General features: G+C 44.5%; 1 protein-coding gene across 5 annotated transcripts in view; it reads right to left on the bottom strand.

The window, feature by feature from the left end:
* The window catches only part of LOC110522839 (netrin receptor UNC5D), a 310,274-nt gene that overhangs the window by 8,856 nt on the left and 276,944 nt on the right, over positions 1–24,474 (bottom strand). For 2 of the 5 annotated variants that reach the window (XM_036977117.1, XM_036977116.1), the window contains exons 6-13: positions 23,973–24,140; positions 22,495–22,659; positions 20,987–21,013; positions 18,877–19,062; positions 15,813–16,220; positions 15,170–15,257; positions 4,606–4,777; positions 2,296–2,526 (exon numbers count right to left, since the gene is read on the bottom strand). In XM_036977117.1, coding sequence (XP_036833012.1) covers positions 2,296–2,526; positions 4,606–4,777; positions 15,170–15,257; positions 15,813–16,220; positions 18,877–19,062; positions 20,987–21,013; positions 22,495–22,659; positions 23,973–24,140 — 1,445 coding nt within the window. The remainder of the gene's footprint in view (positions 1–2,295; positions 2,527–4,605; positions 4,778–15,169; positions 15,258–15,812; positions 16,221–18,876; positions 19,063–20,986; positions 21,014–22,494; positions 22,660–23,972; positions 24,141–24,474) is intronic. The other 3 variants (XM_036977119.1, XM_036977118.1, XM_036977120.1) reach the window with 3 other exon arrangements.

Raw genomic sequence — 24,474 nt, forward strand, 5'->3', positions numbered from 1 at the left:
TGTGTGCCTTTTTTGTGAATGAGGCAAAAAGAGGATAATGGGTATCATTATGAGAGAGAATGTGAGTACGATAGAAATGAGTTTGTGTGAAAAGGCCATAGCTACTCTTCATTGTATATCATTCATACATCACCTCTACACAGAACTAAAAGAGAGAACCAATCTAGTACCGGGTCGGACCTCCATTTGCCTCCAGAACAGCCTGAATTCATTTGGCACGGAAACGCTGTTCAAATGGTATTAAGGGACCTAACGTGTTCCAGGAAAACATTCCACACACCATTACACCTCTACCACCAGCCTGTACAGTTGACACCAGGCAGGTTGGGGCCATGGACTCATGCTGCTAATGCCAAATCCTGACTCGGACATCAACATGATGCAACAGGAACCGGGATTCGTTAGACCAGGTGGGCAATGTTTTTCCACTCCTCACTTGTCCAGTGTTGGTGATCGTGTGCCCACTTGAGCCGCTTCTTCTTGTTTTGAGCTGATAGGAGTGGAACCCGCTGTGGTCGTCTGCTGCAATAGTCCATCCGGGTCAAGGACCAAAGAGTTGTGATTCCGAGATGCCGTTCTGGACACCACTGTTGTACTGTGCCGTTATTTGCCTGTTTGTGGCCCGTCTGTTAGCTTGCACATTCTCCTTTGACCTCTCATCCACTAGATGTTTTCGCCCACAGGACTGACGCTGACTGGATGTTTTTTGTTTATTGCACCATTCTCGGTAAACCCTAGACACTGTGGTGAGTGAAAAGACCAGGAGGCCGACCACTTCTTTGATGGAACCGGTACGCGTGGCACCGAAGATAATACCACGCTCAAAGTCGCTTAGGTTTGTATTTTGTCCTGTAGTTCATTCAATGTAATTGGAGAATTCCGTGTGTTATGGTAGTCATTAATAGTTGATTCTAAGATTTGGCGAGATTTTATGGATTCTTCATTTACATTGAGCTGATTTCTGACGTACTGTTCCTTCTTTTTCCGTAGTGTATTTCTGTATTGTTTTCATGATTCATAGTGAAAGTATAGACACAGGTTTTCTGGGTCTCTGTTTTTGGTTCGAAATGTTTCTCAATTTCTTTCTTAGGTTTTTGCATTTCACTTCATCAAACCATTTGTCATTGTTGTTAATTATCTAAGGTTGTCTGCTTGGAATTTTTAGATTTGATAGGGAAGCTGAAAGGTCAAATTTATTGTTTTTCTACTGCCAAGATTACACCTTCTGTATTAGAGTCTTGTCCAGGAAATTGCCTAAAAGGGATTGAATCTCTCTCTCTCTCTCTCTCTCTCCCTCTCTCTCTCTCTCTCTCTATCTCTCTCACCCTCTCTCTCTCTCTCTTTCTCTCTCTCTCTCTCTCTCTCTCACCCTCTCACTCTCACCCTCTCTCTCTCTCTCTCTCTCTCTCTCTCTCACCCTTTCTCTCTCTCTCTCACCCTCTCTCTCTCTCTCTCTCTCTCTCACCCTCTCTCTCACCCTCTCTCTCTCTCTCTCTCTCACCCTTTCTCACCCTCTCTCTCTCTCTCTCTCTCTCTCTCCCTCTCTCTCTCTCTCTCTCTCACCCTCTCTCTCACCCTCTCTCTCTCTCTCTCTCTCTCTCTCTCTCTCTCTCTCTCGCTCTCTCTCTCACCCTCCAACTGCAGTGTGTGTTCTCTTGCCCGGGCCGTCACACGGAATGGAATGCTAGAACACCTTTAATTAACACACTACAAATATTCAGTTAAGCCCCAGAAAAGAAGGCAGAGGAGGAAACCTTGCAGTGTTGTCTCTCCTAATCATCCAGCAGCATCTCTCTTTCTCTCTCTGGCTGTGTGACTGGACAGAGAAAACTCTTCTGGACAAAACCACCAGCCACGACACACTAACGCAATTGGACAGAAACACAGAAACAGAAACACTCACACACACCTGCAGGGGGTGGAATGAGGTCACACACACGTGGGGTCGCGAGGATGGATACACGGATACGCATGCACACAAATACACACACACAGACACAAACGCGAACACACACACTCTCCTTTAAGCAAGCTGAATTGTGTATAACCTTCATAGAGTACTTTCTTAAAGTTCTTCTGTCAGTTGAAATCTACCACTGCAGGCTAGCTTGCTACTGCAATAACATATCATGTTCTCAGAAAGCACTCTACTGCCTATCACTCCACAGCCTAAACTCGGGTGATAGGCAGTCTATCCGTCCATCCGTCAGCATTCAGTCAGTCAGTCAAACAGTCAGCCAGCCAACCAACCATCCATCCTTCCATTCCCCCCCCCCCCCCCCCCCCCCCCCATACCTGGAATGCGTAGGGGGTGTTGTCGACACAATACACCCTTAGGCTGTATCCCAGAGGGTTGGTGTTGTCTGCACTACCGAACACGGCCAACCTCAGTCTCTTCACAGCCTCCTGGCTCAGTGGCTCCCCCACCAGGGCATAGCGCCCTGGACTTTCCAGGAGCAGGTGGCAGCACTGAGCCTCCAGCAAACAGTAGCAGGAAGTGCTCTCCTCCTCCACTGACATCACTTCCTGTGAGAGAAGAAAATATAAGAAAAAAGAAGTTGGGGTGGGTTGGGGCATTAGGCTGATGTTGTTTATCATGATGACGAGGAAAATGGCTGCAGACGGAAAAATAAGCAATCAGCACATTGTGTATCGTGAACAGTAATGTGATTACCACACACCTGTATGCATAGCTCATTTCTCTTTCATTCTTTTCTCAATGCCTCTCCTAAATCACCAACTGCACCCTCGCCGTGACCCTATGGCCCTGTCTGTATTAAGGCATGGTTAAACTTTATAAAGTCAGGCTGTATAATATAGTAATGAGGTACTTTGGCCCAGCCTGCTACATCTGGCCCATTAGCTCTGCAGCAGACATTAGGAATCTATGTTTTATACAGCTCATCCCCACCAGACAGACAGGCAGGCAGCAATGGAAGAAACGGGAGTCAAACACCTCCACCGCAAAGCCTAGCAGTATTAACGGAAACATGTAGGGAGAGAGAGAGAGTGGGTGAAGGGGACAGGCAGAGAGAGAGAGAGAGGGCGGGGGGAGAGGGGGAGAAGGGGACAGACAGAGAGAGAGGGGGGGGGGGGGGGGGGGGGGGAGAGATGCTCGTAATGTCATTAAATCCAGAGATGGTTCACATTTGAAGAGGCTGCCCCGGCATTCTGCCTGAGATAAAGGGCTCACTATTGCACAGAGAAGGAAGCAGGTCTCACCATGGCTTCTTCACATGGGCAAGACGAGGGACGCCTCTCTCTCTCTAGAGGGACATCGCTCTCTCCCATTCTCTTACCCGCAGCACACACACACACACTCACTTGTCGACTGGCTTTTGATAGCTGCCTTTTGAGCGCCAAGCATCTCTTGCCGGCAAATTACATCCTGTGTAAATGCCATAGGCAGTGAATAGACCTGGGCCTTGGGGTGTCATGGGCCCACCACAAGGCACAAAGAGCTCTGAGCTTTGGGGTCACGTCTACCTAGATGAGGTCCCGGTCGCTCTCTATAGCTCCTTTGATGAGGTTAGTTATACATTAACAGAACGTTGGCAATACCTCTGCTGGAATGTATAGACGGGTGGATTGATGGAGAAAAATGGAGGGTGTGGAATGATGTTGGAGCTTGAGAGAACGAGGGAGTCCCTCAGCGAGAGAGAGCGAGATGGAAGTTCTAAGAGGAAGAAAGGCAGAGTTCAAGGGCTTTTTTTGAGAGGTTTGTGTGCTATTCAAAGGGCTAGCGGTCGGGAGGACCACATACTGTAAGAGAAGTCATAGACTTGAGTTTTCACTAGCTTTCAAAGAAGTCCATTCTAACATGGGTTAGTGAAATAGTTCCTCCCAACTGGCAGCTCAATGAACCTCAGTGGAATAGAGGTTGACAAGTCAGAATGAAGAACATAATGTGTGGAATTGAGATTGTGGTTCTATCCTATTCTCAATTCAAAGTTTTGGGGGAAAAGACAAGGTAAAGACGAATACTCCTGCTTTTCACTCTTAGAAAAAAGGGTTCCAAAAGGGTTCTTCGACTATCCCCATAGGAGAAGCCTTTTTGGTTCCAGGTAGAACCCTTTTTGGTTCCAATAAAGGGTTCTACATGGATCCCAAAAGAGTTCTATCTGGAATCAAAATGGTTCTACCTGGAACCAAAAAGGGTTCTTCAAAGGGTTCTCCTATGGGGGCAGCTGAAGAACCTTCTAAGGTTCTACATAGCACCTTTGGAACAAAGAAATCAAGTGTGTGGAACAAAGAAATCTAAATCAACTGTTGTCTCAGTCTAGTGTTTGAACATTTTTCATTTGATGTGTGCATATTAGGTGCATTTTCCTTGCACACAGCCCACGCAGCAAGCAAAGTTGTGGAAAATAACCGTAACATTTGAAATAGACGGCACATAAGCGAAGGACAGTTTTGAATACAGCAGCCAGCGATGGTAACATCTGGAACGCATTTTAATATGTTTACTCCGGTTAAATAATCTCAAAGATATTATAAAAGGAAAGTTACAATATTAATTTTAAGTTACACAGAGTCTTTAACACAGTTAAGTGCAGAGAACATTGTTTCTCTAAATGCTCTGAAATGTTTTCAGGACAACCTCACCTCCCACTTGTTATCCTGTGTCTGCCTTTTGAGCCGGATGTTCCAGTTGTCGGTGGCGAACTCAGCGCAGTGGGCTATTGTCATGGCGACGGGGCAGGAGAGGTCGAGGCCCGGTGGACCATAGGTGACCTCTGGACTCAGCAGGACCTCTTGGCTCTCCTCTGATAGGGTACTGCAGAAAACACACATACAGAAATATGGAGGTTCTAGACTCTGACAACACACAGAGTAAATACCTCTCTAAACTCCACAGACAGAGACCATGAAAGGAACATAAAAATAGGGCATGCTTCTAAACAGTGGGTCATGGCTTTATTTGAGGAACACAGGGGGAAAAGAAACGCTAGAAGAAGGTCCTATTCTTAGGAACACTCAAACTTTTATATGGGCTGCCATCCTGCCTTCAGTCCAGAAGGGCCTACACTACTACACAGACTTCTAAGGCCTAGCGTGCAATGAAAACTGATGTCTGCTTGATTTCATTCTATTTGAGTCTCAGCCATCCGTCAGTCCTGCTGCTGTGGGCCTGGGGGTCAATCTCACGGTAGGTAGAGTGGCGCTGCTATCCCCTGCTGTCAAAGGGCCAAGCTAGCGTCTCCTGCCTCGTCCTTAGTGACAGGTCAGATTAGGAACCAGAGGCAGCGCCAGAGGAGTGATTTCAGCTAAACTGATTAACTGGACACTTTAATGAAGGGATCAGGACAACTGTGTGTTGTTGTTGAGTGAAACATCACAAACAGGGCTGTTTGGGTAGCATTCTACTGTGTCGGCAAAACTGAGATTAAAGATATATGCACAAATACATACACACACACAAACACTCAAACACAAACACAGATACACGCACACACATACGCACACAGACACACACACTCTCAAATATCAGTTAAACATGATATGGTGTGAACAAATAGTGTGAACAACCTCGCTCGCCGCCGGATTTTCACCACTCTGCTTTATCGTTATTTATTTCTTTGCTAATTACCAGTGTGCTTCCACTGCCTATTGTGTCCAATTTGTCTCCATTGTTCCAATGAAAGCAATCAACAGTTAAACATTGACAGCGGTTGTGATCTTGCATCTAAAAATACAGAATAAATCAGCCAACAGCGGTGAAATCCTGCAGCTGTGCTGTGCTGTGCTGTGTGGGTGTGGGTGTGGGTGTGTGTGTGTGAGTATGCATATGCTAATCAGGCCCAGTCACCAGAGGAGCATCAAGGTCACCTGCAGATTGGACTCTGATAATTAGCCTGAATAGAGGAGAATAAAGCTGTTTGTTTGTCAAAGAAAACACGACAAAACTAGACATTTGTCATGGTTCTGACTCAGTATCTCGGGAACAAAGACAATTGAATTAGTCTGAGAGGTGGATCAAGTAGGGTGACTTTGGGTTATTGATGTAATAGGCTTTTATTTCATTAATGGATTGGAATGATTTGACTGCACTAAGAGAGAGGTTTGGCATTGTTATACTGAGTGATATTCTGTGATCCACAAAAACGCTTATTCTTAAAACATACACTTAAAATAACAAATAAATAGACTACAATTTATCGGGTAGAAATTAGCTTCCGTAAACACAGTAAAATGAATTATAATATGATTGCAAACAGAGAGATACTCTACTGAAGGCCACCCCTAATTAACACTCCTTCTTTCACTCTAGATCTTTCATCCCTAGTCTACAGCAACTCCTCCTCTCACACCTCCATCCTCCGTCACAAACACATTCCCTTCCACACCCTTCACCCAATCTCTCATTCACACTCTGTCACCTATCAGATCGCTACAGAGGTCTCCTGACCTTGTGTTCAGGTGGGCTGTACTGTGGTGACCTGACAAGCATCAAAGAATAACACTCCAAGGCACTAACACCCTGTGGGAGTTTCATTGTTCCATTTAGAAAAACAAACAACAACATAATAACCTTGGATATCATGCACTGTTCCCCACAGTTTCAAGCTCAGGTTATCAGTGCACAACAAGACCTTGCTAGCTCGCCGAGTCAAAGCCAAGGCTTTAAAGCTGGAAGTTTTGAGCAAAGTGATTCATCAGATGAAGCTAGCTCTGTGCACTACTTCTGCTACAAACATATTACATTAAAAACACTGAAGGACAGACAAACTTTTCTGTGTGTGTTCAGGATTAGGCTCTGCAATTCCTCTCACCACTAACTTTCCAACTCAACTCAGCGCTTCTAACTCAGAGTGCTTATTGCTATCCTGATCTCTCAATGCCATCTTATACCCCCGGTCCCCAACAAGGCCTCCAAATCAAATCAAATCACATTTTATTGGTCACATACACGTGTTTAGCAGAAGTTATTGCGAGTGTAGTGAAATGCTTGTGTTTCTAGCTCCGACAGTGCAGTAATATCTAACAAGTAATATCTAACAATTTCACAACATATACCCAATACACACAAATCTAAGTAAAGGAATGCAATTAAGAATATATAAATATATGGACGAGCAATGTCAGAGTGGCATAGACTAAGATATAGTAGAATAGAACACCGTACATACAGTTGAAGTGGGAAGTTTACATACACTTAGGTTGGAGTCATTAAAACTCGTTTTTCAACCGCTCCACAAATGTCTTGTTAACAAACTATAGTTTCGGCAAGTCGGTTAGAACATCTACTTTGTGCAAGACACAAGTAATTTTTCCAACAATTGTTTGCAGACAGATTATTTCACTTATAATTCACTGTATCACAATTCCAATGGGTCAGAAGTTTACATACACTAAGTTGACTGTGCCTTTAAACAGCTAGGAAAATTCCAGAAAATTATTTCATGACTTTAGAAGCTTCTGATAGGCTAATTGACATCATTTGAGTCAATTGGAGGTGTACCTGTGGATGTATTTCAAGGCCTACCTTCAAACTCAGTGCCTCTTTGCTTGACATCATGGGAAAATCAAAAGAAATCAGCCAAGACCTCAGAAAATAAATCGTAGACCTCCACAAGTCTGGTTCATCCTTGGAAGCAATTTCCAAAAGCCTGAAGGTACCACGTTCATCTGTACACACAATAGTATGCAAGTATAAACACCATGGGACCACACAGCCGTCATACTGCTCAGGGAGGAGAAGCATTCTGTCTCCTATTGATGAATGTACTTTGGTGCGAAAAGTGCAAATCAATCCCAGAACAACAGCACAGGACCTTGTAAAGAGGCTAGAGGAAACAGGTACAAAAGTATCTATATCCACAGTGAAACGAGTCCTATATCGACATAACCTGAAAGGCTGCTCAGCAAGGAAGAAGTCACTGCTCCAAACCCGCCATAAAAAAGCCAGACTACGGTTTTCAACTGCACATGGGTGACAAAGATCATACTTTTTTGGAGAAATGTCCTATGGGCTGATGAAACAAAAATAGAACTGTTTGGCCATAATGACCATCGTTATGTTTGGAGGAAAAAGGGGGAGGCTTCCAACCCAAGAACACCATCCCAACTGTGAAGCACGGGGGTGGCAGCATCATTTTGTGGGGGTGCTTTAATGCAGGAGGGACTGGTGCACTTCACAAAATAGATGGCATCATGAGGGAGGAATATTATGTGGATATATTGAAGCAACATCTCAAGCTTGGTCGCAAATTGGTCTTCCAAATGGATAATGACCCCAAGCATACTTCCAAAGTTGTGGAAAAATGGCTTAAGGACAACAAAGTCAAGGTATTGGAGTGGCCATCACAAAGCCCTGACCTCAATCCCATAGAAAATTTGTGGGCAGAACTGAAAAAGCGTGTGCGAGCAAGGAGGCCTACAAACCTGACTCCGTTACACCAGCTCTGTCAGGAGGAATGGGCCAAAATCCACCCAAATTATTATGGGAAGCTTGTGGAAAGCTACCCAAAACGTTTGACCCAAGTTAAACCATTTTAAAGGCAATGCTACCAAATACTAATTGACTGTATGTAAACCTCTGACCCACTGGGAATGTGATGAAAGAAAGAAAAGCTGAAACAAATCACTCTCTCTACTATTATTCTGACATTTCACATTCTTAAAATAAAGTGGTGATCCTAACTGACCTATGACAGGGAATTTTTACTAGGATTAAATGTCAGGAATTGTGAAAAACTAAATTTAAATGTATTTTGCTAAGGTGTATATAAACTTCCGACTTCAACTGTATAAAGGACATCTTAGAAACGATGACACCATGTTGGAGGAGGGCATCTTTTCATTGCCAATATTATGAATTGGAATTATTTGACTGTTGATTGATCTAATGGTTGAGATCTCTCAGGCACATCATGCCTATAGGTACAGGCCCGAAAATGCAATCAATTACAGTTTTTTCCAACTGCTTACACACAAAATCTTTTCATGTCACACGATTTTTGAAACCTCTCACTCAAAGTGCAAAACTACACAGTAAATATCCAAAACCATAAGCTATTTCTCAGCCTTTGACTCAGTTGTCAATTGCATAAAACACTTTTTTCAAAACACTACACACAATTCTCTACCTAAAACACAAAAATCTAACAGGAAGTGACTTGCTTTCCTTTTCCAAACACAACCAATCAAAATGCTACACTTAAAATAAAGTGGTGATCCTTAATGACTGAAGACAGGGAATTTTTAATAGGATTAAATGTGAGAAATTGTGAAAAACTGAGTTTAAATGTATTTGGCTCAGATGTATGTAAACTTCCGACTTCAACTGTACATATGAGTAATGCAAAATATGTAAACATGATTAAAGTGACTAGTGTTCCATTTATTAAAGTGGCCAGTGATTTCAAGTCTATTTATATAGGCAGCAGCCTCTAATGTGCTAGTGATTGCTGTTTAACAGTCTGATGGCCTTGAGATAGAAGCTGTTTTTCAGTATCTCGGTCCCAGCTTTGATGCACCTGTACTGACCTCGCCTTCTGGGTGATAGCGGGTGAACAGGCAGTGGCTCGGGTGGTTGTTGTCCGGCCACCTGGGGGCGGCCGGTCAGGAAGTCCAGGACCCAGTTGCACAGGGTGGGGTTCAGACCCAGGGCCTCGAACTTAATTATGAGCTTGTAGTGTACTTTGATGTTGAATTCTGAGCTGTAGTCAATTAACAGCATTCTTACATAGGTATTCCTCTTGTCCAGATGGGATAGGGCAGTGTGCAGAGAAATTGCATCGTCTGTGGATCTATTGGGGCAGTAAGCAAATTGAAGTGGGTGTAGGGTGTCAGGAAAGGTAGAGGTGATATGACTAGTCTCTCAAAGCACTTCATGATGACAGAAGTGAGTGCTATGGGGCAAGGCACTAACACCCTGCAGTGTGGAGACTCCGCAGACACAAAGAGAACCCAATAAGGCCTGGAGAGGAAAAGCCTCTCATCTCAGTCTCCATAATGCAGCCCTGGAGCCGCCAAGGCTGAGCTGATCAATTCCTATTCTGCAGCCGAGTGGAGAGCCACCGCCAACTGCCTCATGTAGATGGCTTTGGTCTGAAGATTGAATAGGAATAAAAGATACAATTTCTCCCAGGGTCTCTCCAAATGCTTGTCAAAAGATAGGGCTGTGATTGACAGCTCAGTGAGATCAGAGGTGCCCCCCCCCAGTCTCCCTCTAACACCAGGCAGGAAGTAAACAGCAAGCAGCCTTATCGGGACCAGGCAGGAACCTAAAGGAGGGGGCTCAGGGAGATTAGGGAGTGTTCAGAGTAGCGCACACCTCACAGGACAGAGACAGGCAGTCCACTCCTAAGCTCTGAGGCGTAAACTATAGGTGACCTTTGATCCCTATCTTTACCCTCGCTACCCAGAAGCCTCTGGGGTACTCTGAGGAGGAGGAAGGAGAAAGAGGGGGTTGAAAGGGATTATATCTGCATTTGATTGAAATTCAATGTCACTTATTTTCAACTCCTAGTCAAAATGGTATTTCCTTGAAGGGTCCAGCTGGGGTTAAACTGGTTGTCAGGGGTGATAACTTGTTGGGATGTTTTCATACAGATGTTTGTGATTTGAGATTTTTGGTGTGCAAGGAAATCACAAACTAACAGGTGCAAGAACACTGACTCCTGGTGGCAAAAAAACGTATTGAAGCCTCTGAGAAAAGTCAACAGTATTACATTTGTTGTGAACATGTTTTATCTGTCGTGCCATCTCAGCCTTGAGTAATAGCTTAGTGAAAGTCTTGATAGCTAAGTCACGGCTATGGGCTCTCCATAGCAGGCAATAGTCACCTGGACTCTCTATTTGACCAAATGCCAAACAATGGCAGATTGCCTCTACACTGAACATTTAACATTCACAGCTTTAACCAGTCACACAGGAAGGAGATGGTGACATGCTTAAGCGTAAAGACCCAGAATGGAGAAGACACGGCTCTGTCTGCTGAGCCAGTTGTTCAGGGCCATGCTGCAATCTGCAGGGCTGTTCTGCAACTGAAAGCCTATTCCTGACACATCATGTCCTCCCCTGTAGAGTGTGCAAGATGAGCTAAGGCCGCATGCTGGGCGGAGTGTGTGTGTGTGTTTGTATGTGGGAATGTGTGTGTGTGTGCATGCTCATGTGGGGGTGTGTGTATAGTATGTGTGTGCGAGCTTGCATACATCCATGTGTGAGTTTGGGTGTTAAAAAATGGGAGAGATAGCGTGAGGAAGAGGTGAAACAGGATGAGAGATAGCGTGAGGAAGAGGTGAAACAGGATGAGAGATAGCGTGAGGAAGAGGTGAAACAGGATGAGAGATAGCGTGAGATGAAGCGGTAGAATACAGTTATTTTTATTGCTTTGGTACTATATTCACAAATATGTGGTGAATTTGAAAAACCCTTAGTACAAAACTCCAAACTGGTGGGAGTCCAACTGTGGGATGCATTGGAGTCAACATCGGCCAGCATCCCTGTGGAACGCTTTCGAGACCTTGTAGAGTCCATGCCTCGACCAATTGAGGATGTTCTGAGGGCAAAAGGGGAGGTGCAACTCAATATTAGGAAGGTGTTCTAGTATGTTTTAGTATACTCAGTGAAATGAGTACATTGGATTAATCACCAAAACGCAATATAATTATATCTTCTTAATTCAGTTATTTTAACAACCAGTTAATCAAATAGCAAAACATGAAAGATACATGTTTCAAAACTGCCCTTTGAATGTATGATTCTACAGTACTGTAAATTACAGTACATTACACTGTGTCACGTTCGTCGAAAGGAGTAGACCAAGGCGCAGCTTGAATAGAGTTCCACATACTTTATTACAAAGTGAAACTTAACAAAAACAACAAAGAATCAACGAACGTCCAGTACAGAGCGCACTAGGGCACTAACTGAAAACAAAACAATATCCCACAAACACAGGTGGGAAAAGGACCACGTTAAGTATGATCCCCAATTAGAGGCAACGATAATCAGCTGCCTCCAATTGGGAACCATACCAACATAGAAATATTAGACTAAAACACCCCCTAGTCACGCTCTGACCTATTGCACCATAGAGAACCCCAAGGGCTCTCTATGGCCAGGGCGTGACACACTGTTTTCACATTAGGAACACTTGCACTACCCATTAAAATTGACTGAACATTACATGCCCATAATTTCTATCCCATGTGTGATCAAAGGTATGATTATTGAAGACATCTTTCACAATGTAAATTAAAGAAATTAAAGAAACCAATGTTTAGAAGGCACTACTTTGCATCAAACCTGTCTTGAGCATTTGACCATAGGTTTTTATTGAAATTACACTAAATATGCTCATTGTTCTGGATTGAAATAACCACATGTCTCATCCATGGCCTGATGGAGGGTGGTGCTCTCATGTGGATGGCAATCATACATATTCCACCTGTATTGCAATCGTGTATTGTATTTTACTGTATTGCATTGTAATGATGTATTGTAGTGGTCCTGTATGTGGCTCAGTTCATAAGAACATGGCACTAGCAACACCGGAGTTGTGGGTTCAATTGGGGACTGTTGACACTTTGAATAAAAGTATCTGCTACGTAAATGGCATTCAGAAAGTTGTCAGACCCCTTGACTTTTCCCACATTTTGTTACGTTACAGCCTTATTCTAAAATGGATTAAATCATTTATTTTTCTCATCAATCTACACACAATACCTCATAATGTCAAAGCAAAAACAGGTTTTAGAAATGTTTGGAAAATGTATTAAAAATAAAAAACATAAATACTTTATTTATTCAGACCCTTTGCCATGAGACTCGAAATTGAGCTCAGGTGCATCCTGTTTCCATTGATCAACCTTGATATGTCTCTACAACTTGACTGGAGTACACCTATGGTAAATTCAATTGATTGTACATGATTTGGAAAGACACATACCTGTCTACATAAGGTCTCACAGTTGACAGTGCATGGCAGAGCAAAGACCAAGCCATGAGGTTGAAGGAATTGTCTGTAGAGCTCTGAGACAAGATTGTGTCGAGGCACAGATCGGGGGAAGGGTACCAAAACATTTCTGCAGCATTGAAGGTCCCCAAGGACACAGTGGCCTCCATCGTTTTTAAATGGAAGAAGTTTGGAACTAACAAGACTCTTCCTAGAGCTGCCTGCCTGACGAAACTGAGCAATTGGGGGAGAAGGGCCTTGGTCAGGGAGGTGACCAAGAACCTGATGGTCACTCTGACAGAGCTCCAGAGTTCCTCTGTGGAGATGGTAGAACCTTCCAGAAGGCCAACCATCTCCGTAAAACTCCACCAATCAGGTCTTTATGGTAGAGTGGCAAGATGGAAGCCACTCCTCAGTAAAATGCACATGACAGCCCATTTGGAGTTTGCCAAAAGGCACCTAAAGGACTCTCAGACCATGAGAAACAAGATTCTCTGGTCTGATGAAACCACGATTCAACTCTTTGGCCTGAATGCCAAGCATCACATCTGGAGGAAACCTAGTATCATCCCTACGGTGAGGCATGGTGGTGGTGGCAGCATCATATTGTGGGGATGTTTTTCAGCAGCAGGGACTGGGAGACTAGTCAGGATCGTGGGAAAGATGAACGTAGCAAAGTATAGAGAGTTCATTGATGAAAACCTGCTCCAGTGCACTCAGGGCCTCAGACTGGGGTGAAGGTTCACCTTCCAACAGGACAACCACCCTAAACACACAGCGAAGACAACGCAGGAGTGGCTTTGAGACAAGTCTCTGAATGTCCTTGACTGGCCCAGCCAGAGCCTGGACTTGAACCCGACCGAACATCTCTGGAGAGACCCGAAGATCGCTGTGCAGCGACGCTCCCCATCCAAGTTGACAGAGAGGATCCAAATACAGGTGTGACAAGCTTCTACCCAAGATGACTCAAGGCTGTAATCGCTGCCAAAGGTGCTTCAACAAAGTACCGAGTAAAGGATCTGAATACTTATGTAAATGTGAAAGTATCCGTTTTTTATTCGTAATAAATATGCAAACATTTCTAAAAACTTGTTTATTGCTTTGTCATTATGGGGTATTGTGTGTAGTTTGACGAGGGGGCAAAAAAGGATTTAATACATTTTAGAATAAGGCTGTAACGTAACAAAATGTGAAAAAAGTCAAGGGGTCTGAATACTTTCTGAATGCACTGTGTATTACGGTATTACAGCAGTGTGACCCCCCATAAAAAGATGCTAGCAACTTAATTTTGGATACATGTTTACTGAATAGGGGACGTTCTGGATCATTTATGTATTGATATTTTATTGTATCACTGTAATGGCTAGAAACACAAGCATTTTGCTGTACCTGCTGTAACATCTGCTAATCTCTGTAACCAATAATCTTAGATTTGTTACATACAGTTCATCTCTGATTTTGTCAATATCAGATACAAAATATATATATAGTCATCAAAGCTGTGGCTATATTTAGATTTGTTTAACACTTTTTTGGAAATTCCTTTAATTAACTTTTAACAAGACACACCTGTTCATTGAAATGCATTCCAGGTGACTACTTAATGAAGCCGGTTGAGAGAATGCCAAGATTGTGAAAAGCTGTCATCAAGGCAAAGTGTGGCTACTTTGAAGAATCTCAAATCTAAAATATATTTTGATTTGTTTAACACTTTTTTGGTTACTACATGATTATTGCATAGTTTTTATGTCTTCACTATTATTCTACAATGTAGAAAATAGTAAAAAATTAAGAAAAACCCTTGAATGAGGAGGTGTGTCCAAACCTTCGACTGGTACTGTAGGTTTACCAAATGTTTAAGTGATCATCAAATGAGAGCAGTGAGATTAAGTCTGTTACATCTATAAACGTCTATTAACAAAAGAGAAGATAATCATATCAAAAGTAATGTGCTAATTGCATTATGAAAGGCAATTACTTCATATGAACATGTGAAACATTCATTTCTAGATGAAACACTGATCACGTTTGGTGAAAGTGTTGTACTTATTAGTCTATTGAAAATGTGCTTACAGTTTTGAAACAATTGCCTTTTTGATGATCTGTTTTGAGTTTTGTACTAAGGGTTGTGAACATGTACCATATACTTGTGAAAATTGCACCAAAGCGATTAAAAAAACTGTAAAAGAAAGAGAGAGCAATAGAGGGAAGGAAGGGAGGCAGGCAGCCTGGTTCTCTGTGCCATGTCTGTGTGTCGTGTCTCACCTGCTGCTGTCCTCCTGGTTGATGACCATGTACATCTCCCAGGTAGTGTCCTCAGCTATCCCCCCATGGGGCACCAACAGACTGACACCTACACACACAGAGAGAGAGAAAGAGAGAGAGAGAGAGAGAGAGAGAGAGAGAGAGAGAGAGAGAGAGAGAGAGAGAGAGAGAGAGAGAGAGAGGGGGGGGGACATAGGAGATGATCACGAGATACACAGACACATATACGCACACACACACACTACGCTCTCACACCGCCCCACATTCCTGTCTCCTGTCCCTTGTGGCACTTTTATCTACTGGCAGATTAGATTGGCACTCTAGAGAGTAACTGTTTGTGGGCTCCAGTGTCAGTGGTAGTATGTGTGTGTGTGTGTGTGTGTGTGTGTGTGTGTGTGTGTGTGTGTGTGTGTGTGTGTGTGTGTGTGTGTGTGTGTGTGTGTGTGTGTGTGTGTGTGTGTGTGGTGCACTGTTGACAGCATTGATTTGAGAGCCCCAGAGGCCCTGTCTGGCCGTCACCTCTCTGGCTGTCACCTGCCCTAAATAGACCTGACAGCCCGGCAGGTGTGTATGTGTTCCCCTGGGTGTGTGTGTGTGCTTACATGTGTGTGACTGTGCTACATCGCCCTTATGAACAACAAACCTGTATTGGGGACCACCAGCCTCCCACCCGCGTGTCCCAACACCCCGGACGTCCTGAGAGGGGGTCTGGAGGGCGTAGGCGGTGCGTGGGGGGCAAGGAGGCTCTTCTCCCTCCTCTCTCTCAGGGTCCCCTCCACCCGTACCCCACTGTAGTCGGGTGCCAGCCCCCGGGGGAAGGTCTGGGGGTGGGCTTTCTGGGCGTGGTACTCGGCCCCCCTCTCTGACACGCCCAGGGACACCATGAAGGAGGAGTGAACTTTGACCTTGAGGTCGGGCAGGGGGTCGAAGAGCGAAGGCTCCTGGGAAATGAGTTCTTTATCCATGGAGTCCTGGAAGCAGATGGGGCTGGTGTATGTCCGTGACACTGTCAGGTCCGGTTGCAAGGACGAGCTTATCAACAGGGGGTTGCCTGGAAAAGAAAAAGAGTCCCAGAGGAGTCAGATACTGTACTTTTCCCAGAAAACACATCTGTTTAACAGACTGGAGGTGTATACAACTCTTCTAAATGTGTTTTCATCAGAGCTTTATCATATGATGGTATACACAGATGAACACTGGGCCATTCGTGGTAGCTGACAGCAGCATGCCAACTATTGGTTACCCATGGTTGGTGTACTATTGGGCTGCTAGCGGCATCGGACACAGGTCTGATAATAGCTTGCCTACAGTGGTGTGCTAACTGTTAGTCTCCAGTCATCCAATATGTGACACACTGAATGTCAATTACAGCTGGAGGGCAAGCCTTGGCAACATATGTGTCAAAATAACTTCCTGGTCCAAACGGTGACCATCTCTTCACCATGGCAACTGGGGTGCTAAAAACACCTCACCATGACAACGGGAGGTGCCACAAAGTCCTTGTCACAGCAATAGAGTTGTAACAAAAGCCTCTCCATAGCAACGACTAACTGTGTAAAACTCTCTGCTACTGGCCGTGCTAGAGTGGGAGGTGAAGGAGCTAATGAGATTTTATACTTGGTGTGTGTGTGTGTGTGTGTGTGTGTGTGTGTGTGTGTGTGTGTGTGTGTGTGTACGCGTGTGTGTGTACGCGTGTGTGTTATACTTTGGAAAGTTTCTTCATCTTTTCAACTTCAAGCTTTGTAGCTACTAAGAATACAGTAAATGGTGTACCAAAGCTGGGTAAACGGTTGAGCAGATGGGATAACTGAGACTTGGTGGGACCAAAGACCTTCACATGCTCATCCAAGCTTAAGCTAGCAGATCACAGGACCAAGCTAACCGGCAGTTACCAGGCAGTTAGCTCCATTTAGACTGTATCTCTTCTCATCTCCATGGAGTGTGCTTGCATCTCCTATGGCATTCCATTCAATATAGCTCACTACTATGTGGCGTGGACTCTTATATCATGTCCTGTAGGGCTTTGAAAAAAAGTAGTGCACAATTTTTTATTTAACCTTTATTTTATCAGGGAGTCATACTGAGACCAAGGTCACTTTTACAGACTGAATTACATAAATGACAGAAAATACACACATCAAAATATAAATGCAAGCGGAAAGAAAAACAAGGTCATAACAAACAAATAAGGTCCTCAATCTGCTTTCTGTGTTACCCTAGAGGCAACATCAACATCACATCACATCTAAGAAAATGTTGAAGATTGTTCTACAATTAAGGTGCAAAAGAACTAAAAGCTGAATTATCTAACTCAGTAGAGACCAAAGGAATTTTCAGAGCACAGTATATACTGTAGACTCCTCTCCTGGTGTGTAGGCTACAATATGAGAGGGCTGTGTGTAACCCTGTGTGTGTATTACCCAAATTCTCTGGGAGGAGAAAGGCCCCAATAAAATCACAGCTTTCTTCTTCCTGCTGTGTGATCAATTCTATCACTCCTCTCTGAAGAGGCTGTCGCCAAGGAGACCAGCCGTGTCACAACCATGGAAATAGGGCTCAATCTTTGGGTCGACACAGCACCCTTTTTCTCTCTCCCCATTTTTCCAGTGACGCAACAGTGCAGATGCTCTGTTCAACACAGGGTATTATTACTATGACTGTGTCTGGCCGTATAGGAGGTACAGGAGCAAGGGGATAGATTGTTCATTTTTGGAGACTCCATACCAGGATCTTAGTAGGATCTTAATCCTGAAGCAACAAGAAATGTGAATTATTACGTGGATTATAAGTAATGGACATTTTTGTAGGGGTCGATACATTTTCCATAAGGGAAAATCACATCTGAAATTGGAAATGGAAATGACAAACTTCCGAAACCTTTTTAAACCTTAAATACACTGCACGTTTTACATTTCCTGCATTGCAGGACAGTTCTCCGGCAACAGGGTGACTGAATGAAGATCATACATCTATAGTTATAGAACAAATAGATATATCTCTGTGGGTGACTCAATATTGCAGATGCTCTTTTCAACGAAGGTCATTACTATTACTGAGTGTATGAGTCAGAGCCATAGGAGCAGGGTCGTGATGGTACTTTCACTCCTCCGATGGTGCTGTCATCCCTCTCTTTTAGGTAGAGAAGGGGTGGGGGTGCTGAACAGTGGTGGGAGGAGGTGTGTGTGTGAATGTGTGCGTGTGTTTGAGATTCTGTCTGGAAGAGGGAGCGAGACCATGAGAAATGAAAGCTGTGTCTGGTCTCTGCCCCTCTCCACTCTAGACAGGATTGGAGAGAGAGAGAGAGAGAGAGAGATCATTTACACAGTGCTGCCACCACCCTACTGAGTCACTGAGCAAACCAAACACGACCTTGCTGTTGGACACAAAGACTTCTTACAGTCAAACTAAATGAAGAATGAAGAAATTAAACACACATCAATTGAATGGAGCCACCAAGAACGGTCAGTCACACAAATTGAGCTTCTGTTGGACCACAGCGATGTGTGTGTCTTCAGCTTTGTATGTGTGTAAGTGTGTGTTTCAATCTGCTTCAGCTTGGCAAGTGTTCTTGTGTGTGTGTGTGTTCAGCTGTTTGCGTGTGTGTGTGCCCCTTCCTGCCTCATTTTATCGAAAGTTCACATGCATATGTGTTCAGCTGTGTGTGTGTGTGTGTGTTGTCTTTCTGCCTGTGCGTTCTCTGAGCTCACCTTGGCGAGCAGTCTTGAAGCTGAAGGACTGGAACCCCCCGGTGAGGGCGGAGGAGTCGATGACGTCCACACCGTACTCGCTCTGGTTCCTCCGGTAGAGGGTCACCGCCACAATCAACACCACCACTGTCACCACCCCCGCCGCCAGGCCCGAATACAGCGCCACGTCACTGCTTCCCTCCAGACCTGGGGGAGAAAACGAGAGAGCGGGGGGAGAGAGAGATAAGTGGGAGTCAGTGAGAGAGAGATAGTTTAATCAAAGCATAACCATAAGAAAAAGAGACAAGGTATCAACTCAAGCTACTGTATATTGATATTAAATTCAGTAGTTATTGACATGTTATGATGGTGCTACATGCCTCATGATATCTACATTTATTGACATGTTATGATGGTGCTACATGCCTCATGATATCTACATTTATTGACATGTTATGATGGTGCTATCTACATGTATTGCTATACTGGCCAGACTTACACAACTTTCACAGCTGTACAAAGTTTGCACATCTTTTTAAAATAATGGTAATTAAAACGCTTTGGGAGAGGCAAGTTTATCCCAAACATCTCTCAGGGAAACAAACAAACAAACATCTCTCAAGGAAGAATATTTTTTTGGGGGAAGAAATTGTGCTTTTCCTGAAAACTTCTAAGCTTCTCCTATAACGTTATTAGCAGGATTTATTTTTAGGGGAGAGGCAGTCCAGGTTTCAACCTGCTTCCTTCCGTGACTTCATTGTTTTCCATTTCCTGTCTCCTCACGCCGCTGTGGTGCGACACTTCCTCCCATTGCAGCCTGTTAACGCACTAATGAGGAAGCTTGCTAGGACTGCCGTCCTAATCACTCCAGCACCTGACTGGTGTGTCAGATACACACACACACACACACACACACACACACACACACACACACACACACACACACACACACACACACACACACACACACACACACACACACACACACACACACACACACACACGCACTCAGCACACACCACATCTAACTAGGATTGTAATCAAGCCCAGCCACTGGCTGTCATCTCAAAGGGCTGTTTGGCTCTGGCATTGCTCAGGTGGCAGTCTGCGTTCTACTGGGATAGTGTGACAAGACAAATTCATTAAATTAGCTCATCTACAATGATTACGTTCTATTTGGTCTCACCAGTATGCCACAAAAGATAACAAAGAGAGAGAGAGAGAGAGAGAGTGTGTGTGTGTGTGTGTGTGTGTGTGTGTGTGTGTGTGTGTGTGTGTGTGTGTGTGTGTGTGTGTGTGTGTGTGTGTGTGTGTGTGTGTGTGAAGAAAAGGACTGCTGGCTTAGCTTGTTCTCCAAAGATAATGAGATCTGCACAGGAATGGGACTGAGAAAATTGCTAAGTAGCCTGAAGCTCCAAGAAAAGGAGCATTTGCCAAAATATGCAAAAGAGGCATTAGCAGCTAACAGTGGCAGGTTAATTGGGGGCTCGCTAAGTTTTGGCTGACAGATTGACTGGTTGCGTCTTTCCCCTCCTTCCCACGACGACGGAAAAGACTAAAACAATCTGAATGCGACAGTTGTGGCGTCCCTGAAGTAATTGGCATGACTGGTAGTCTATGGGAACCAGTCATTGTGCTAATGCTAGTAAGCAATTACTGCAGAATCTACCTTCAACTTCCTGAAAACTGCACGCAGAAACCTAAAAATGGTATCCATGAGTTCCTCTGACTCGGTAAGTTGAAAAAGGGGCTAAATTGCCAAAATCTCGAACTGTCTCTTTAAGACATGATTTTGATGATGTTCATCGTGAGAATACGGTTTCTCATGAAGAGTACATTTCTGGAAGAGACCGGGCATTTCAATTGAGAAAATGACATAAATAGTGTTTGTGGTTAATAATGATAGGATAATGATGTTGGTGGTCGGATAATGTTAAATATGGGTGAATTTGATAATGCTAGTGGTAATAATGGTTCTGGATCATGATGTTGGAATTTTGGGTTGGAGGGTTGTATCTGTGAGTGCTGGCGTGACAACCTATAATGGTTGTTATAGTAGAGGAGAAGCCATGGTGGTTTCAGTGTGTACAGGGTGTGTTCTAAAGTAAGATGGTGATTGGAGAGAACTCACCCTGTGGCTTGGCGTCGTGTAGCAGATCTGCAAAGACACAGAGACACCATGTCAGTTCACTTCTACTTGAATGGAATACTACAGGATTTAACCTGCAGTTGTTTTCCAATGAGGACATGTATGTGTGTGCAGGTACTGTACAACATGTACATGTGTGTGTGTCTGTGTGTCGCGGTAGTAAGATTGGCCCAGTGATAGGACTCTTTATCATCCAGAGAGTACATGGTGTGTGCGTGTGTGTGTGTGTGTATGTGAACATGAGTGTACATGCCCAAATGTGTGTGTGTGGTCATGATCATGATGTGTGTGTCTCATGGTAGTGAGATTGGTTCAGTGATAGGAATTTCTGTCACCCAGGGATTGTATGGAGCATGTGTGTGTTTATGAGTGTATTTGAGTGTGTGTGTGGAGATTGATGTGAGGAACATGATAAGGATGATTGTCTTCCTGCGGAGAGATGAAATGACATGGGCATCAGAAGAATGACTAAATAAGTACTGTATGGACTTCCATGCCATGCTGTCAAAGCACGTGGCAGATACACTATGTCATTCACTGCTTATTGCAGCACTAAGGAACTTAGGATGGATTTGTCCACAATATTGCTGGATTTGTCAACAAAATAAGTGTGGTACTGATGATGATAATGATGATGATATAATCACAAAGTTGAGTAAAGAGGGAATCTATGAAAGTACTGATGATGATGATGATCCCAATGATGAACATTCTGAAGATCACAATGATGATGATGAAGATTCTAATGAAGATATGAATGATAATGATCTCCACCACCATAGGTTTAGCACCAGATGAATCTGTATGTGACAATACTCACTGTGAGTGCAGAGACCCCCTGACAATACTCACTGTGAGTGCAGAGACCCCTGACAATACTCACTGTGAGTGCAGAGACCCCCTGACAATACTCACTGTGAGTGCAGAGACCCCCTGACAATACTCACTGTGAGTGCAGAGACCCCCTGACAATACTCACTGTGAGTGCAGAGACCCCCTGACAATACTCACTGTGAGTGCAGAGACCCCCTGACAATACTCACTGTGAGTGCAGAGACCCCCTGACAATACTCACTGTGAGTGCAGAGACCCCCTGACAATACTCACTGTGAGTGCAGAGACCCCCTGACAATACTCACTGTGAGTGCAGAGACCCCCTGACAATACTCACTGTGAGTGCAGAGACCCCCTGACAATACTCACTGTGAGTGCAGAGACCCTCTGACAATACTCACTGTGAGTGCAGAGACCCCCTGACAATACTCACTGTGAGTGCAGAGACCCCCTGACAATACTCACTGTGAGTGCAGAGACCCCCTGACAATACTCACTGTGAGTGCAGAGACCCCCTGACAATACTCACTGTGAGTGCAGAGACCCCCTGACAATACTCACTGTGAGTGCAGAGACCCCCTGACAATACTCACTGTGAGTGCAGAGACCCCTGACAATACTCACTGTGAGTGCAGAGACCCCCTGACTATACTCACTGTGAGTGCAGAGACCCCCGGTGCAGTTGTATGTTCCCAGAGCGGCCCCGTCACATAGCCTGCCTCCGCGTTTGGGCTCTGGGGCCGTACACTCTCTGTTGCGCTGCCTCTCACACTCACCACTGCACACCGTCCACTCTGTCCACTCTGCCCATCCACCATCCACTGAGAGGGAGGAAGGAAGTGTTGCAAGGCTTAGAAAACACACAGGCATATGCACAGCATGTACAGTAACTACACAAGCACCCAAAGGAGGATGCAGGCGACGACGCATGCACACACACACACAATCATATTATAGATACCCAGAGTCAGCAAACAGCTAGGTGGAACATAACTGCCCCACCATTACTCCAGAATTACTCTACACATGGACCTTACTGATAGAGCACTTACAATGGACTAGCCCTATAGCCCACCACACAAAATCCCCTCGTCTTTCTCTCCAGGGGCCACATTAGAACAATACCATGTTATGTTCTATCCTGGTGCTGACTCAAGCCAGGAAAGACAGTTTGCTTGTTCCATCAAGTCTCCTCTACTACCTTAACAACTCTGTAGGCTTTCAAGGTTTCCCTCTGCCTTGCTAATCTAAATGCAAATGCTGTGTTTGTGCACGGGCTGAGACTCACAGAGAGAGAGAGAGAGAGAGAGAGAGAGAGAGAGAGAGAAAGAGATGGAGAAAGAGGGGGAGAAGGAGAGTGGTTGAGCCAAATTGAGATAGTGTTTGCGGGAGAGTGCTGCCCTTGCCAGATAACTTTCCCCCAACATGACCAGCATTTCCCTGGTGATTGGTGTGGCGATCTGAAAGCATAAATTGGGCCAAGTGTAGAGGAACACTTGGACTGCGCAAATTACACAGCCGCTCTGATAACTGGCACTGATCCCGCTCTCTCTGTCTCTTGCCCTTTCTGTCTTTCTCTGTCTTTCTCACTCGTTGTAAGGGCTATTCTCAATCATTCTGTTGTTAACTCTCCTGCACTTCAGTTGATTTTCTCTTTCTCTCTCTTTTTCTATTTCCCTGCCTCAGTTATGCCTTATCCTTATTCTTTTTCTATATTCACACTCTTCCATTCTCCCCTCTCTTCTTCTCGCTCTCTCTGTGTCTCTTCTCTCTCTCCCTCTCTTTCATCCCCGCCCTCTAACCTCTTCTCTCTATCTCTCCGTCTCTGTCTTGGAGGGGCACTGCATTACATTTCAGACTCCAAGCCACTGTCAGTCAGTAAAATGGGGTCAGACGATGGAGGGAAACTGGTTTGGAGGGAAATTACCTTAACAGCAGAGGCAGAGCCTTCCTCTGCCATTGAGAGCATCACTGTCATAAATACAGATGCGCAGGCAAATAATGCAAACCCACAACAAAACAATCCCCCCTCCCAGACAGTCAGACAGTTGGATAGAATGAAAATCATGAAGACAGACAGACAGATAGTCAGACAGACAAGAAGCCTGCTAGATAGCCAAATAGACAAACAGACCTGGGCAGAGGGCATTACAGGTACTCTTCTGGACAGACATGCCCTCGCAGAAGGCGCCCCCATTGAGAGGGGCAGGGTTGGTGCAAGTGCGGGAGCGTTTCTGGACCCCCCGCCCACAGGGCACGTTACAAGCCGACCAGTCTGTCCACAACGACCACCCTCCGTTCACTTGAGGAACAGAGAACGTAAGAGAAAGAGGGAGGAAGCAGAGGGAGAGATGGAGTAGGAGTGATGGAAATATGAGAGGGAGATGGGAGAGAGGGAGAAGGATAGAAGGTAAGAGACAAAAAGAGGGTGAGGAAAAGAAAGGGAAAGAAGGATAAAGGAATATAACATGACAGCTACTGTAAGTATGTGGAGGGAAGAGAAATACACTTCCAGAAGTATGAACACGGGCTTACTTTCTTCCTAAAACACACACATACACACACAGACACACATGCATGCACACACGCACACAAACACATACTCTCTCTTATAGCACATGTTCTGTCTGACAGAG

Source organism: Oncorhynchus mykiss, chromosome 5, assembly GCF_013265735.2.
Source record: "Oncorhynchus mykiss isolate Arlee chromosome 5, USDA_OmykA_1.1, whole genome shotgun sequence".
In the NCBI taxonomy this organism is placed as follows: domain Eukaryota; kingdom Metazoa; phylum Chordata; class Actinopteri; order Salmoniformes; family Salmonidae; genus Oncorhynchus; species Oncorhynchus mykiss.